Source organism: Poeciliopsis prolifica, unplaced genomic scaffold, assembly GCF_027474105.1.
Source record: "Poeciliopsis prolifica strain line A6 unplaced genomic scaffold, Auburn_PproV2 SCAFFOLD052, whole genome shotgun sequence".
Lineage (NCBI taxonomy): Eukaryota > Metazoa > Chordata > Actinopteri > Cyprinodontiformes > Poeciliidae > Poeciliopsis > Poeciliopsis prolifica.
Window position 1 is genome coordinate 3,247,806 of NW_026562427.1, and position 13,196 is coordinate 3,261,001.

General features: G+C 39.0%; 1 protein-coding gene across 1 annotated transcript in view; it reads left to right on the top strand.

Annotated features, from left to right (window-relative positions):
• The first annotated feature begins 325 nt into the window (after positions 1-325).
• col16a1 (collagen, type XVI, alpha 1) overlaps positions 326-13,196 on the top strand; it is an 87,292-nt gene continuing 74,421 nt past the window's right edge. The window contains 2 exon segments of the mRNA XM_055058816.1: positions 326-506; positions 9,921-10,057. Of these exon segments, the coding sequence (XP_054914791.1) occupies positions 9,982-10,057 (76 nt within the window). The 5' untranslated portion in view covers positions 326-506; positions 9,921-9,981.

A 13,196-nucleotide genomic window follows, 5' to 3' on the forward strand; every position in this document is an offset into this window, starting at 1 on the left:
CCATGAATCACACAGCAAGAGGTGAAGAGGGGGGTTGAGGAGGAGAGGGTAAAGAGGGTGTAGAGACCCGGAACAGCTCGATGAGGAGATTAAAGAGATGCCCCCGGGCTCATTTTCCAGCATTCTGGACAAGGTGATGTCACAGCACGTTCAACACCGGGATCTTCCATCGAGACACAAGAGAGAGAAACACAGAGAGGGAGACGAAGGGGTGCTGGAAAAAAATGGAGGGGAAAGAGGGGGGGCAAGAGATAGACTGAGAGGGAAAAAAAGTAATAAGAAACTGCACACAGGGGAGGTAGACTGTGCAGAAACGGGAGGGGAAACAGAGGGAGGGGGAAGTTGGACACAGACAATCCCAGAGCAACTTTTTCTCTTCTGTCCTTTCTTTGTGAAAAGAAGAGTCCAGGAAAAAAGAGGAAGGGGGGGGCAAAAACTGAATGCTTGACACACACGCATGTCGGATTCATGTAATCAAAAAGTTGTGGATTAATCAGCAGTTGAAGGTAAGTTTTTACTTTTAAGAGAAGTTTTTGTTCAAGCAGAAGGAAAATGTTTTTGCATTGACAGTAGCGCAAAGCAACAGTTTGCAAAGCGCGATCCAGCGACTGTGCCTTCATTCATTTAACTCATTCCCTGCAGCCACAAAGATTAGGAACTTTCTCTGGTGGTTTGTAACAGGCTTAACTCAAAATAATTTTGTCCACAACTGTGAAGGGAAGAAGTATATTTTGCAAATAAAAATCTGAACCGTGGTTTACCTTTAATAGTGTAATTACAGCTGGAAGGCTTTGGATTCAGCAGAGCACATCCATTTTAAAGAGTTTCCAAACTGGGAATTGGTTGGATGTCTGGTGTGGTTGCCCCACTGGGGACATTTTGACAGGTTTTCTTCCATGATTGCCCTGCATTCAGTTTTATCCCCGCATTATGATACTGCCACCAGCCTGTGTCATCACAGCGATGGTCCTATGAAGGGGGAGGTGCAGTTTTGGTCTGGGTGCCGTTTTTGGATGTAGCACAGAAAGTTCAATTTCATTATCACCTGGAAATTGCTTCTGTTTCCATTTTCATTTTTCTTTTTATGTTTTCCAAATGGCAGTTTTCCGGAAACTGCAACTGGGTTTTGATATTAATTAGTTTTCAAAGTTGATTTTCTTCTCACCACTCTACCTTAATTGCCACATCTAACAGTTGTGATGTCTATTGACTGTCCCTCCTGAACAACCTTTCTAAAGTTAGAATGGCCCTCTTCCCTTTTCCTCTTCTTGCCTGGCCTGTCAATTTTAGATAGAGACCCATGACTTGGTACATTTTAAATTGAATCATATTATGTCTGTTTTGTAGATGACAGCTTAAGCAGTTCATGGGCTGTATGAAGTTGGAAATGTTTATTTATAACCTAATCTTGCCTTAACTTTATTCTTGACCTGTCTTGTGTGCTTCTTGTTCTTCATGATGCTGTTTGTTTATCTTCTACTTAAAAAAAATGCTCACAGCTTCATTTATAGAAATTAAATACATGAAAGTGGACTCTTTACTTATTACTATTGAGGGCAACAGAATTGTATTTAGGCATATGCAAGTGAAAGAGGAAAGGTTCAAAACGTTGCATCCTTTTCTTTCTGCATCACCGTTTGGCACTATACTTGGTTTAGCTCTCAGATAAAATCTAAGTAAAATGCACAGCATATAGTGATGAAATGTGAAAAGGTTAAAGGTTTATTTTTATTTTTTTTCACGCAAATGAAAAAAGAGCACTATATTGCTTTGGTTTTCCAAAGCAAAATTGTCCAACACTGCAACATACTAAACAAGCCATATACTGTACGTGACATGGAATCTTTTTTCACACAAATTAGGCATCAGCTGGTTATCGGAATAGCAAAGTTTCACTGAGAATGAAGGAACTGAGGCATAATAAATCATTTCCCATAGGAGATAATTATCTGACAAACAGTAGTTGTAAGTATTATTTTTGCGTTGGATTTCTACAGTACTTCTTTAAACCACTTTAATAGTATAGCTGTTGGCAAATGCGATGCTGATTTTCCCTTTTATATCTTAGCCAGGCCCACACACTCATACTGTAGGCTGAGATGCTACTGTAGATCTTCCTGGTTTCCTTCCAGCACCCTGAAGCAGAAAAAGCTTCCCAATATCCCTTGATTATTTTTTCTTTCTTTCTTTTTTTATTTTTTTTTTCTCAGATCTAGTTCATGTTTATCTTTTCTAGTCAAGTCTGAGAAACGACACGGCCCCTTTTCTCTCTACACGGAATGGAGAACCAAGGACGTTGTGGAAGGAAAAACCTGGAAGCCACATCTGCTTTCCACATTATAGAGGTTGCTGTATCCTCCACATCCTGTGTGTTCTCCTGTTGACAAATACACATGTGCACACATGCACACAAGTACACAAAAAAACAACTCAGTTTTGTTTGAAATCCCTCTGTACACCCACCCCCACTTTCTAAAGAGTTCTGTTTTGGACATTTTACATAACTCCCAGAAGTAGTCCTGCACATTTCTCTTAACTTCCAGACTGTACAATAATTTTGAACATGTTTCTGATGCGTTGGAGCATCAAAAATGTAAAGGAAAGGTAAAGCTGCCTGTCATATCACGTATGGCTTTGGCTCAGGGCCAAGCAGGTCATGTCATCAGAGTTGACTTCACTTTGCATCATCACTTTTGCAATTGGATTGAATTTGTCCTTTAGTACCGAAACTTTCGAGTCGCCTTGAGCCGATGTGGAAAGTATGAATGTGTGTTAGAATGTACGACTTCTGCTGGCCTGTTCTTCCCTCACAAGTTTCAAATAAAAGGCCTTGAATATTGCCTGGGAGGTAAGACATGTAGAAACTTGCCTCATTCTGTCTCTTGAATGTGTCAAAAAAAAAAAGAAAAAGGAGGTCTGGGGTTTTAACCTTTTTATAGTTTTAAGGTTTCTGCTGCTCTGAATCAGAGGGTATCTGAGATGTCTTGCAAGGTTTGGGGGCATCTTTACTTACTTTCATTTGCTCGCAGTTCAAAGTTGTAAAAAAGGAAAAGAGAAGAAAAGAAAAGAAAAGGCTTGAGGTGCACTCCCAAGTTTGGCCTGAAGCACGTCCAAGGGTTTTGAATTAAGGAAGAGTTTCGATGTTCACGTTGCTTTCTTCTTTTACAGCAAAGAACAAAAAAAAAAAAAAAAGAAAAGAACTCTGATTGTCTGTCAGGCTTTGCTAAGCAAAATGACTGACGTCAACATGAACCTCTTTTCGATTTAATCTGTAAAAAACAACAACAAAAAATACTTCAGCTTTGTGGTGTGAAGAAGATGAAATTGATTTATTGGCATATGCCGGTGTGTTGACGGACAGATACGAATATCTGATAAAAACAGTTTAGTAAAAATGATGAAATAGCTCCACAACTGAGAAATAACCAGCATGCACTGATATTGGCAGAAATCATCAAAACTTGCAAAAGTCCAAAACACATACTGAGTAATTAATAGAGGTTCTAAATTCAGATATGTGTTTCATGTTATGCTTCAGGAAATGGTGGATAAATAAGTAATATTCCAGTCTTTCTTGTAGAAACACTTTAGTGATATGTTTGAAAATGGCACACCTTGTGGAAACATTTCTTTCAAACTGACAAGTGAGCAGATGAGGGGAGAGGGAGGAGAACCAGGGTCTTACAGAGTAAAAACACTCCACCTGCAACTGCTGGAAAATGTGAACAGTTGTTACTACAGCTGAAACAGGTATTAGTGTGTGTCTGCGTGTTCTCATGCATTATGTCACTTGGCACATACTTACCGAGCATCTGAGGAGTCTTCCTGAAGAGTATTGCATCTTATTTTCCACATGCTTACAGAAACGTATCCCAAAAAATAAAAAATAAAAAAATCATCAGATGTGCTGCTTTCACTTCCTTAAGTTGGTTGAATATCTTTTCCGCTGCAGCTGCATCAAATGCTCAGCCCTCCAGTCAAGCCTCTTGGCTGGAATATTGAATCATTACTGTCCTTTAAAGTTTGGGTGGATGGGAGAATTTGAAACTCAGATTGATGGACCAGAAATTATGGAACTTTTGGCCTCGGATCATAATTCTCTTAACTCGCACATCTGCTTTCCTCAGACTCAAAGACAGATAAAGACAACATTTATCTTGCCTCAAACTTACCTGGACCTGTGTCGGTTGCCATCTTAAGATTGCGCTCCAATCTTTAGAATTCACAAAGGATATTGCGGTACTTGATTCAGACTGAACACAGAAATAATCAGAGAAAGCAGATATTATCAAGGTGATTGCAATCTAAAGTGCTTAGAATCACATTATAGATCTGGGCTCTGGGTCTTTGTCCGTTGCTGAAAATGCTAATTTACAACCCTGTGCAAGGGAGAGAGAAACGCAACAGAGTACCATGTGGATTGAGAGGCAGAGAGCTGATATTTACAAATTTCCAAATCTAGAATGTGAAATGGTGAAATGGAACAATGGATTTTAAGATCCTTTTTTTTTTTTTTGTCCCACTCGGCATTCATACCAGACTGACTCATCATGCCACATCGGCATCGAATCATCTTGCAGATTTTTATATCAAAGACATTCAAGGTACATCCAAAAAAAAAACAGTTTTCAAAGGGAAAAGAATGAAGGTTTTTGAGTGGCCTTGAACAGGTCTCAAATATCTAATAGAGATCCTTTGATTTGATTTATTTATTTGCCGTAGGGTTAGGTCAACGCGTTTATACTCTGAGTTGATATGACTTAATGGTAATTTGGCTAACGTGACGATGAATTGCAATGTTAGTGCATTTTCCTGTTTCATCTCCTATTTCGTTCCTCTTCGTTCATTGGGTGAAGTATTTGATGATAGAAGTGTGATATAGTATATACAAGACAAGATGATGTCTTGTCTTGTTTGTTTTGTTTGCTTGTGCCAGATTTTGTTGCAGTCTGTTTTACTAAGTGATTAGAAAAGAAAGCTAAGGCAAATGTATTCAGAAAAAGTGCAGAAAAGAAGTGCTTGGGGGAAATTTGCACAATGGAATATTGGGGAAGCAGCACAGTCCTGGTGAGGTTTACATGATAGATTGTCACAGCTAACAGTAAGATCAGCATTTAAACACCATATCCAATATGAGCAAGTCCAGAAATGTCAAAACACCAGCAGCTGTTTTGTGTTTAGTGATCTGCTTAGCTAAGACATGTATTTTGTCAGAAAACGTATTAGGTGAATGGAACATGTCGACCTAGAATAAAACAAATACAATAAAATTGTTGACAGGCTCCACAGCTTCACTTAACAGATTATTCCCTGAAGCATCTCAATGCTGGCCACCGGCTTGCGGTTGGTTTGCTGTCGTTCGTCTGTTGAAGTTGTCGCAGTCACATGAAGAGACAATATATTAAATTGGGTTTGTGAGTATGAAATGAGACTTTACAAGGCTGGTAATTGAATCCCCTTGTTTCCTGTCTTTGTAATTTGAGCCGTTTCTCCATTAACTTTATAAAATTGAGCAATCTAACAGTTTAACAGGTTTTGTAAAAACAATGTGCAAATTTATATCGACCACAAGCACAATATGTTCCATCTTTGACTTGCAATAACTTAAAGTGAATTTCCCCCACTCCACTTAAAAGCTGCTATAAGAGAGCAGGCTATAAGTGAAATTATCAGACTGCATCTATTAACTGGAAGTGACTTAATTATTTTGTTTTGATTTGGGTTCATAATCCAGTACACATATTTTATAAGACCAAATATAACCAAACAGTATTAGAAACAAAGTGACGCAGATTGCAATACAAAAGCTGTCTGACATTAATGTACAATGTTATTTGAATTGTTTGCGAGAATTGTTTTTAGTGTTTGTATAGATGGTAATTAATTTCAATAAAAAATATCATACTTTGTTGCAATTTGAGATAGAAAATGTAGTTGCAAATCAACAGGCTTCTAGAAATCAAAATCCGCTTTGAAGAATTTGTAAACTTAAAAAAAAAAAATTCCAGTCCAGGTTTCACTATTTTAAATTCTGCAGTTTTCAGGCTTGATGTGTTTAATTTGAAGATGATTCTAATGCAAAATCTTTCTGTGTTTTCACAAAAATAATGAAATGGGAATAAACCTAAAGAGACAGTGTTTTAAATAAACTTGTTACAGTGTAGAGCTAGCCATTCAAGATTTAATCTGTCTGAGTGTTTTAGATTTTTCAACTGAAGGTTAAAGGCCCATCGAAAAAGTGTGAAACAATATTTAAGAAGCTCAGATGTTCACTTTAGCTTTATTAGTAATTTCCTAGTTATGTTATTGGCATTTTGTATTGCTTTCATGCCTAAGTGTTCAGATGAAAAGCAATTGTTAGCTGACCAACAAAGCAGTGTGAATAAAGAATAGTCTTTGATTTTTATGATTATTATTTCAATATAAATTTCTGCACCCATGCAACGACAATAGACACATATGGTGTCTTATATGTAGAGTACTGGAAGTAAACTGCTATGCATTAGAGGAAATTAAAGGTATAGTGGAAAGAGAAAACAGACGATCTAAACTAATAATCAACGGCAATAAATTGTGTGGGACTTTTTTTTTAATACACTAGAAACAATAAATAAGCGATGCATAAAGGGTCTTGGATCACTGAATTCACCGAAAGTGAAATGTATGCAGCTCCTATCTGATGGACTCAATGGTTGTCTTTTCATTTCCATGTATTCAGTGCAATCTGTTTTGTGAAGGCGGGAGCAAAACCTTGGCAAGATATCAGCGACAAACTGAAGACTACTGAGCGATGGCTACTTCCTGGTCACGAGAGGCCATATCCATTCTGAAGCCGGCTGTAGATCTGATTAGTGATAGGGTGGCAGTGGTAACAGAGCAACTGCAAGAGGTAAATGAGTGGCTGGTGGTGATGCGAAGGACACTACTGACTCTCGTTAGATTGAAAGAGGCAAGTGACTAGACTAGTTATATGCATTAAAATGTGTTCTTTTGACACAATTTACTGTAATCCAACGTGACACCAATTATAAATATAATTAGTAATACGGAGCCGAAGACCTTTGGATTCACTGCTTCATAGCTTCCCCTTTTAATTTTAAAAACAAACACCAATAAGATATTATAATACAACAGAAAAGGTGTTTACATGGGTTGTGAATGTGGATAATGACTCTTGGTCATCACTCCTGTCCTTCAGCTCTCGCTGTGAAGCTTTTTATAGGGCTGGAGGAGATCTGCCATTGTTTTCCTCCCTGTGTTGGCTGCATTCACAGTGACCTCCATCTCTCTCAGGACGCCTACTTACCGGGCTCATAGCCAGACCTTTGGGCAAGCCCAGTGGCCTCAACCCCATCCTGGCTTTATCTGCCGCAGCAACCAAAGAGCGTGTGTTGATGTTTGTGTGTTGGGGAGGAGATATATCCCTGGCAAAACCTATTAGGAAGACTATTAAACTGTTTTGGATTTAGGCCAGATAATAATAGAAATGAGCTTTTCCCGCAGATGTGGACTCTTCAGACTGCGGATGCGTTATGAATTATATTCTCCCCCTTAGCTTTCTTATTATTGTGATCAAGCTGCATGAAGCCTGTAATAATGGCTACAGCTCCAGAGTTCTCAGAACACAGCTGTCTGAGGCTTTTGATTTACTGTCCACCCATGCAGGTGCAGGAAGAAACTTGTTTTCAGTGTCTCATTGCTTCTTTTTTTTTGTTTTTGCTTGCAGCTACTTTCACCAACAGTGTCCAAGTTGTCAGCAAAAAAGAACTCCTAGGTAAACAGAGATATAACAAGAATATACAAGCTCTTGCGAGAAAGTTTGACAGAACAGTAGTGAAAAAAGGAGACCAGACGCACCACCGGTCCCGAGATCCATTAAATTACAGAGTGATGGTGTGTCAAGATATTCTCGATATTTCAGAGCAGAATTAGACTAGTCACACAAGATGCTATTCAGTCTTGCAGGAACGCCTTGGCAGGAGTGTGTGGAGGTATGCATGCGTGTGTGTGTATGTGTGTGTGAGGAGGAGGGGGTCGTTTCTCCTGTCAGACGGAAAAGGTGTGCACTGTCTGTCTGCATGACTGCCTTCAGGGTCCCCCTGCACCAGTAAACAAAGCCAAGTTATGGGGTCTTCACACATGCTGAGGTCAAGCGCAGGTCGGCTGGGCTCTGTTTAAGCGAGCCGGCGAAGGCGTGCTTAAGTTCTTGCTTTCCTGTGTGGGTTTATGACCTAGGAGCTGAGCAGTGAGTGGGGAGGATTACAGAGATAAAATGTAATCATTATTTACACGTGGCATGCTTTCCATCTGCATATTTGCGTGTGTGTGTGTTTGTTGTTTGGCCACGTGGAAGCATCTGGTATAGCATAACCCTGGCTCTGATGGAACAGTCTCCAGATGTGTTTGTGTGTTCTGGCCCAACTGTCTGTTTGACTCTGGACCCACCATTTTGTTATAATTTATCCATTGCTTACTGCAATTTGTGTACTGTCTTTTCATCTTGAGGATCTGGGTGCTGTACTTTATGCTTTGCATTAAAGTGTAGACACACAAACAGTGCTGTGGAACGCATTTTGGTCCCTTTCAGATTTCCAAAGCTTTTGGCTGTTTCTTCACACTCCGACCTTCCAGATGGTAAAGTTTTTGTTTTTTGTTACATGAGAAAAGAACAACATCGCTAATCACTAAAATCAATCTATAAATGGAAATGTTATTTTCTGGTGGAAACATTCGTCATGCTCCCACAACCCATGGTTGAACATCAGTGTAATGTAATCTTGCTTAAATTGTCTTTTAGTGTCACAGAAGATGTAAAATGATGCAGATCTTGTGAAAAGTTGCACTTTTTTTCCCCCATAGTACATAGAATATAATTCTAAAATCTTTGGAGTCACTGGAATGTGTTCAGGCAAATATGAAGTGGGCCTTTTTGTTCTTGTTCTGCACTGTTTTTATCTTCAAATGTTTTTCTGATTGACTTGTTGATGCCTCCTTTAAATTAGTTTTGGTAGGTTGGCAGTTCTTGGGCAGCTTCATCACCATTCAATGTTTTACCCACTTGAGGACAATGGCTCTCATTGTTGTTTTCAGGGGTTTCAAATCCTCAAAATGGCTTTTTATCCCTTCACAGATGGATGATGTTTGCAACACGTTCTTGATTTTTTTTAGACTGCGTGCTGCTGACTTTTTAAAATAAACTGCTTTACTTCACATGACTAGGAAGGTTAATTTCTTTACTCTACAGGTGTGACATCAGACATGTTTGGTTAAATTTCACAAACTACAATCTTTCAAAAAATAACAAATACAATTTTAATTAATTTTTTATGTATTTTTTTTTTTTTTTTTTTTTACATTCGGCCAGGTTTATTTGGAAAGAATTTCAATTCCTCAAGGAACTAAATCATAATTCTAAAGCGTTTTCTTGTACTTACTCTGGTTTTCTTTGTCCAATCTAAAAAGAAATGGTCTGAAATAATGACGCGTGAAGTAAAAGAGAAAAAAAAAAAAGAAAACAAAAGCAGAAAATCTAAGGAAATTGTGAGGGCACCGTCAGCTTTACACAGCACCATATTTGCATGCACGTTTCTGTGTGTGCGCTCCTCATTCAAAGGGCAACCAGATGGACAAGATAATGACTATGATCAGACTTGTGTGGAGTTACACTCCTTAATGAGGGCCATTCTGGTTAATTCATATGCCACTAACAAAGCCTGCAACAAACCACATCATTAACACATCAACTGTGACTGACTCATAAATATACATCAACATCTATTTAGGAGTCAAGCATAATGCATAGCTGTCTGCAGACTTTCTGTCAGCAGGCACTGACAGAAAAAAAAACCCAAAAAACAAAAAAACTAGATTTGACATTGTTGACTTTCAGTTTTTTTTTTTTGTGCTTTTCTCTTCACCAGTCAGCCGGCGGCTGAGGGAGGAAGAGGTAGGAAGAGGAGCTGCTTTCAGACGGGTTAAACCATGTGGCTTCTGTACTCCTCCCTGACTCTGTTGGTCGTCAGTTTTGGATCATGCGACACTCTGACGTCACAAGAAGGTAAGTTTCAAAGTTTCCAAGTTGTGGCTTTTTGTCTGTCATAAAAAGAGCCAATAATTAATAACCTTTTAAACTTTTGCATTTTATCACCTTACAATAAACAAGCTTCATTTTTTTTATGTGATCAACCTACACATGTAGTGCATATATGTTGTGAACTGGAAGAAAGGAAAGAAACGGTGGTAAAAAAAAAAAGTAATTGTCATTTTAGTCAGATAGGCCTAAATACAACTGAGTTCAGTCTGTCAGAATTCACCAGTGTAATTTCTGTAAATATGCCGTGGTCATAAACACAACAGTCCTGTGCACACCTCAGATGTTTGTAAGAGGATGCCAGTGAACAAACAGAAATGTGAAGATCTAGAAGTATGCCAGCAGCCAAGTCAGCTAGATTCAAGTTTTGAAAGTTGCACAGGCCACTGTGAGACTTTCAAAAACCCTCATATAAGAATATAGATGTTATAGCACAAGTAGATACCTTCCAAGCCTGGGTTATCCACCTAAGCTAAACAGGTTTGACAAGAAAAATATATCAGAGAAATAGCCAAGGAGCCCATGGTAACTAGAGAAGCTGCAGAGTTCCACAAGTCAAGTAAAATAATCTGAAAAAACAGCTTAGCTTCATCAATATTTTTATATTTAATATTATATTGCTTTCCGCATGCATGACTGACAGTAATTAGCTTTGCGGTTTGTATTTGTTTAAATAGGGTGGAATGGATTAGCTAGCAAACTAATCACCCTAGTTTCCAACTTATTTCTCGTATGTGTTGTAACCGACCTAGACTGTGGCATTAATCTCTAAAGCTTTGCAGTCAGCCACAGGTTTAGCTCTATAAGCTACTGTGTAACAACAGCTTTGGTTAAAAATCTCTGAAGCACCTTTTCGTTGACTTTGAGGAGCTGAACCACATTCTAGCTAATGTCTGAGCCATATGGTGTCTATTAGCTGAGAGATAATGCTAGATTTTTGTCTGAAAGAACAAGGATTCGTTTCCCTTAAATGACAAAGTTCAGTTCCACATCAAAACAATAGTTGCTCTCTGTTAAACTGACCCACGCACTGCCTGTGGTAGGTCTACAGACGATCGGGCTTCAGAGAAAAGTTCCAGAAGACAGACTTTCATGTTATACTCTTACATCTTACTACCAGTGGGTTAACGTGCCACAGTGCTTTCAGCTGCTCTGCTTTGCCGGGCCCCTCACTTTTTATCTGGACTTCAGAGACAAGTATGTCTTACGTGATGCTCCCAAAAATGTGAGGGTCATAAAACACTCACCGCTGCTGATTGGAGGCTAAAAGAAGCAGTGGTAAGAGTATCTTCCTTATGACTTCAAGCAAGCGAGCTTTTATTTCTGTCCGTCTTTGTATTGTTGGCCAATACTAACACAGAATCGATTTGTATTTTTCACGTACATTGTGAAAAGCATTAGCATAAATTAACCTTATTCAGATGCTTCACACAGGTTAATGTAGACTTGGCCCGGTCCACTCGGCTCAATTAAACCAGTTTTCATTGTTGTCAGGCATGAGGAATTTGTATTCCCAGTAGCTCTATCTGTATAACTTGCATAACTTCAGGTTGGTAAAGCTAAAGCATTACTTATTTAGTAATGCATTGCAGCAACACTCCAAGCTCTGGATGTCATGAAATGCATCAACAATGAAAGCAGCTAAGTAACACAACAGTCTAACCTATGTATCTTGCAGCAGCAAGAAAGCATAGAAAGAAAATGTATTCTGCTTAACAAGGTGTATATATATATATATATATATATATATATACCGTGTTTTTTCAGAACATCTGAGAACCTTAATTATAAACAAGTATTTAGATTCTTCAGTAGTGCATGTAAAATGTCCGGAGGCAACGATTTCACTCACTTGCTAATGACATGTTTGGAACAGTCACTCAGGTTAATATATTTATCCTAAAATATTTTATTGCAAAATGTTTAAAAAGAATAAAAGAAACATGATGCAAGGAGTGGTGGGTGGTTGCTTTGTCTGGTAGAGGATCCACACCATTTTGAGAGCCTATTTCCTGCCAATTTACAAACAATTGTATTAAAAATGGCATAAATTTGAAACTGGGTCATTGTTTTAAAGTAAGCTTTAACTAAACCCAATCGTCTTCAAATGTCTAATCTAGACCTTCTCAAAAAGCTGGCTGCATATGGAGTTGGATACGAAGTGTTGGATTAATGCTGAGCTCTTTTAAAAGGAAAACAGCACTTTTCAAATTTAAACCGCATTCTGCTGATCAAAACACGTTTTGCTCGAGTTAACTAACTTGTATCATCTAACGCTGCGTGTCTGTATATGCCACTCGAGTCTCAACCTACAATAAAACCCATGTAATTACAGCTCATCCACTGGTTGACAACACTGCGGCAGCGAACAGGCATCAGTGTTTCCCTTGTGTGGTTGTGTTCCTCTTCATGAACCGCCAGTATTTCTGAGGTTACATATTTTATAAGGAGAGTGGGGGGGACTGGGGGGGGTAGATGTTTTCAAGTTCTTGTATTCAACTTTCACCTGTAGTTTGATATAACTTGCAGGGTTGGAGAGAGTGTGCATGTGTGCCTACATATGTTTAGGCAGAGCTTGTGTGAGAAGAGACAAAAATAGACAACCCAGGAATCAAGGAGGCAGACAGGTAAAGAGAAATTTCTTTTGTTGTTTTGTATTATTTATTTATTTCCCCTCTGAACTGTCACACTCCCTCATCAGGCTGTCAGTGTGTTCTCGGGGGCCCGTTCTGTGATATCACCCGGGGGTGCGGGTTAGCAATCCCCTGGAACTTGTGGAGCTCTGAAGGAAGCTTTTGTGGAGGAGATGGTTCCCCTTGGGAGAATATAGTCGGCGCATTTCAGAGACTGAGTCAGCTCACAGGTCCCCTGAGTCTTCCCCTCCAGTGGTTGGAAGAACATGCCTTTTCTCCAACATTCTGTCTCGGGAAGCATCACACACGCAGTATCCCCGCTTCCCTAAATCATCCGAATCCAAATTAAGCTGTAATTTGATAACTCTGTTGCCAGAAAGCAGCTTTAAGTATAACTTGTGCTCGAAAGTCGAGCCGGATGATGAAAGCGACTGTTCCGTGGCGCATCAGACAGTTTGCGCAGCAGGAAAGAG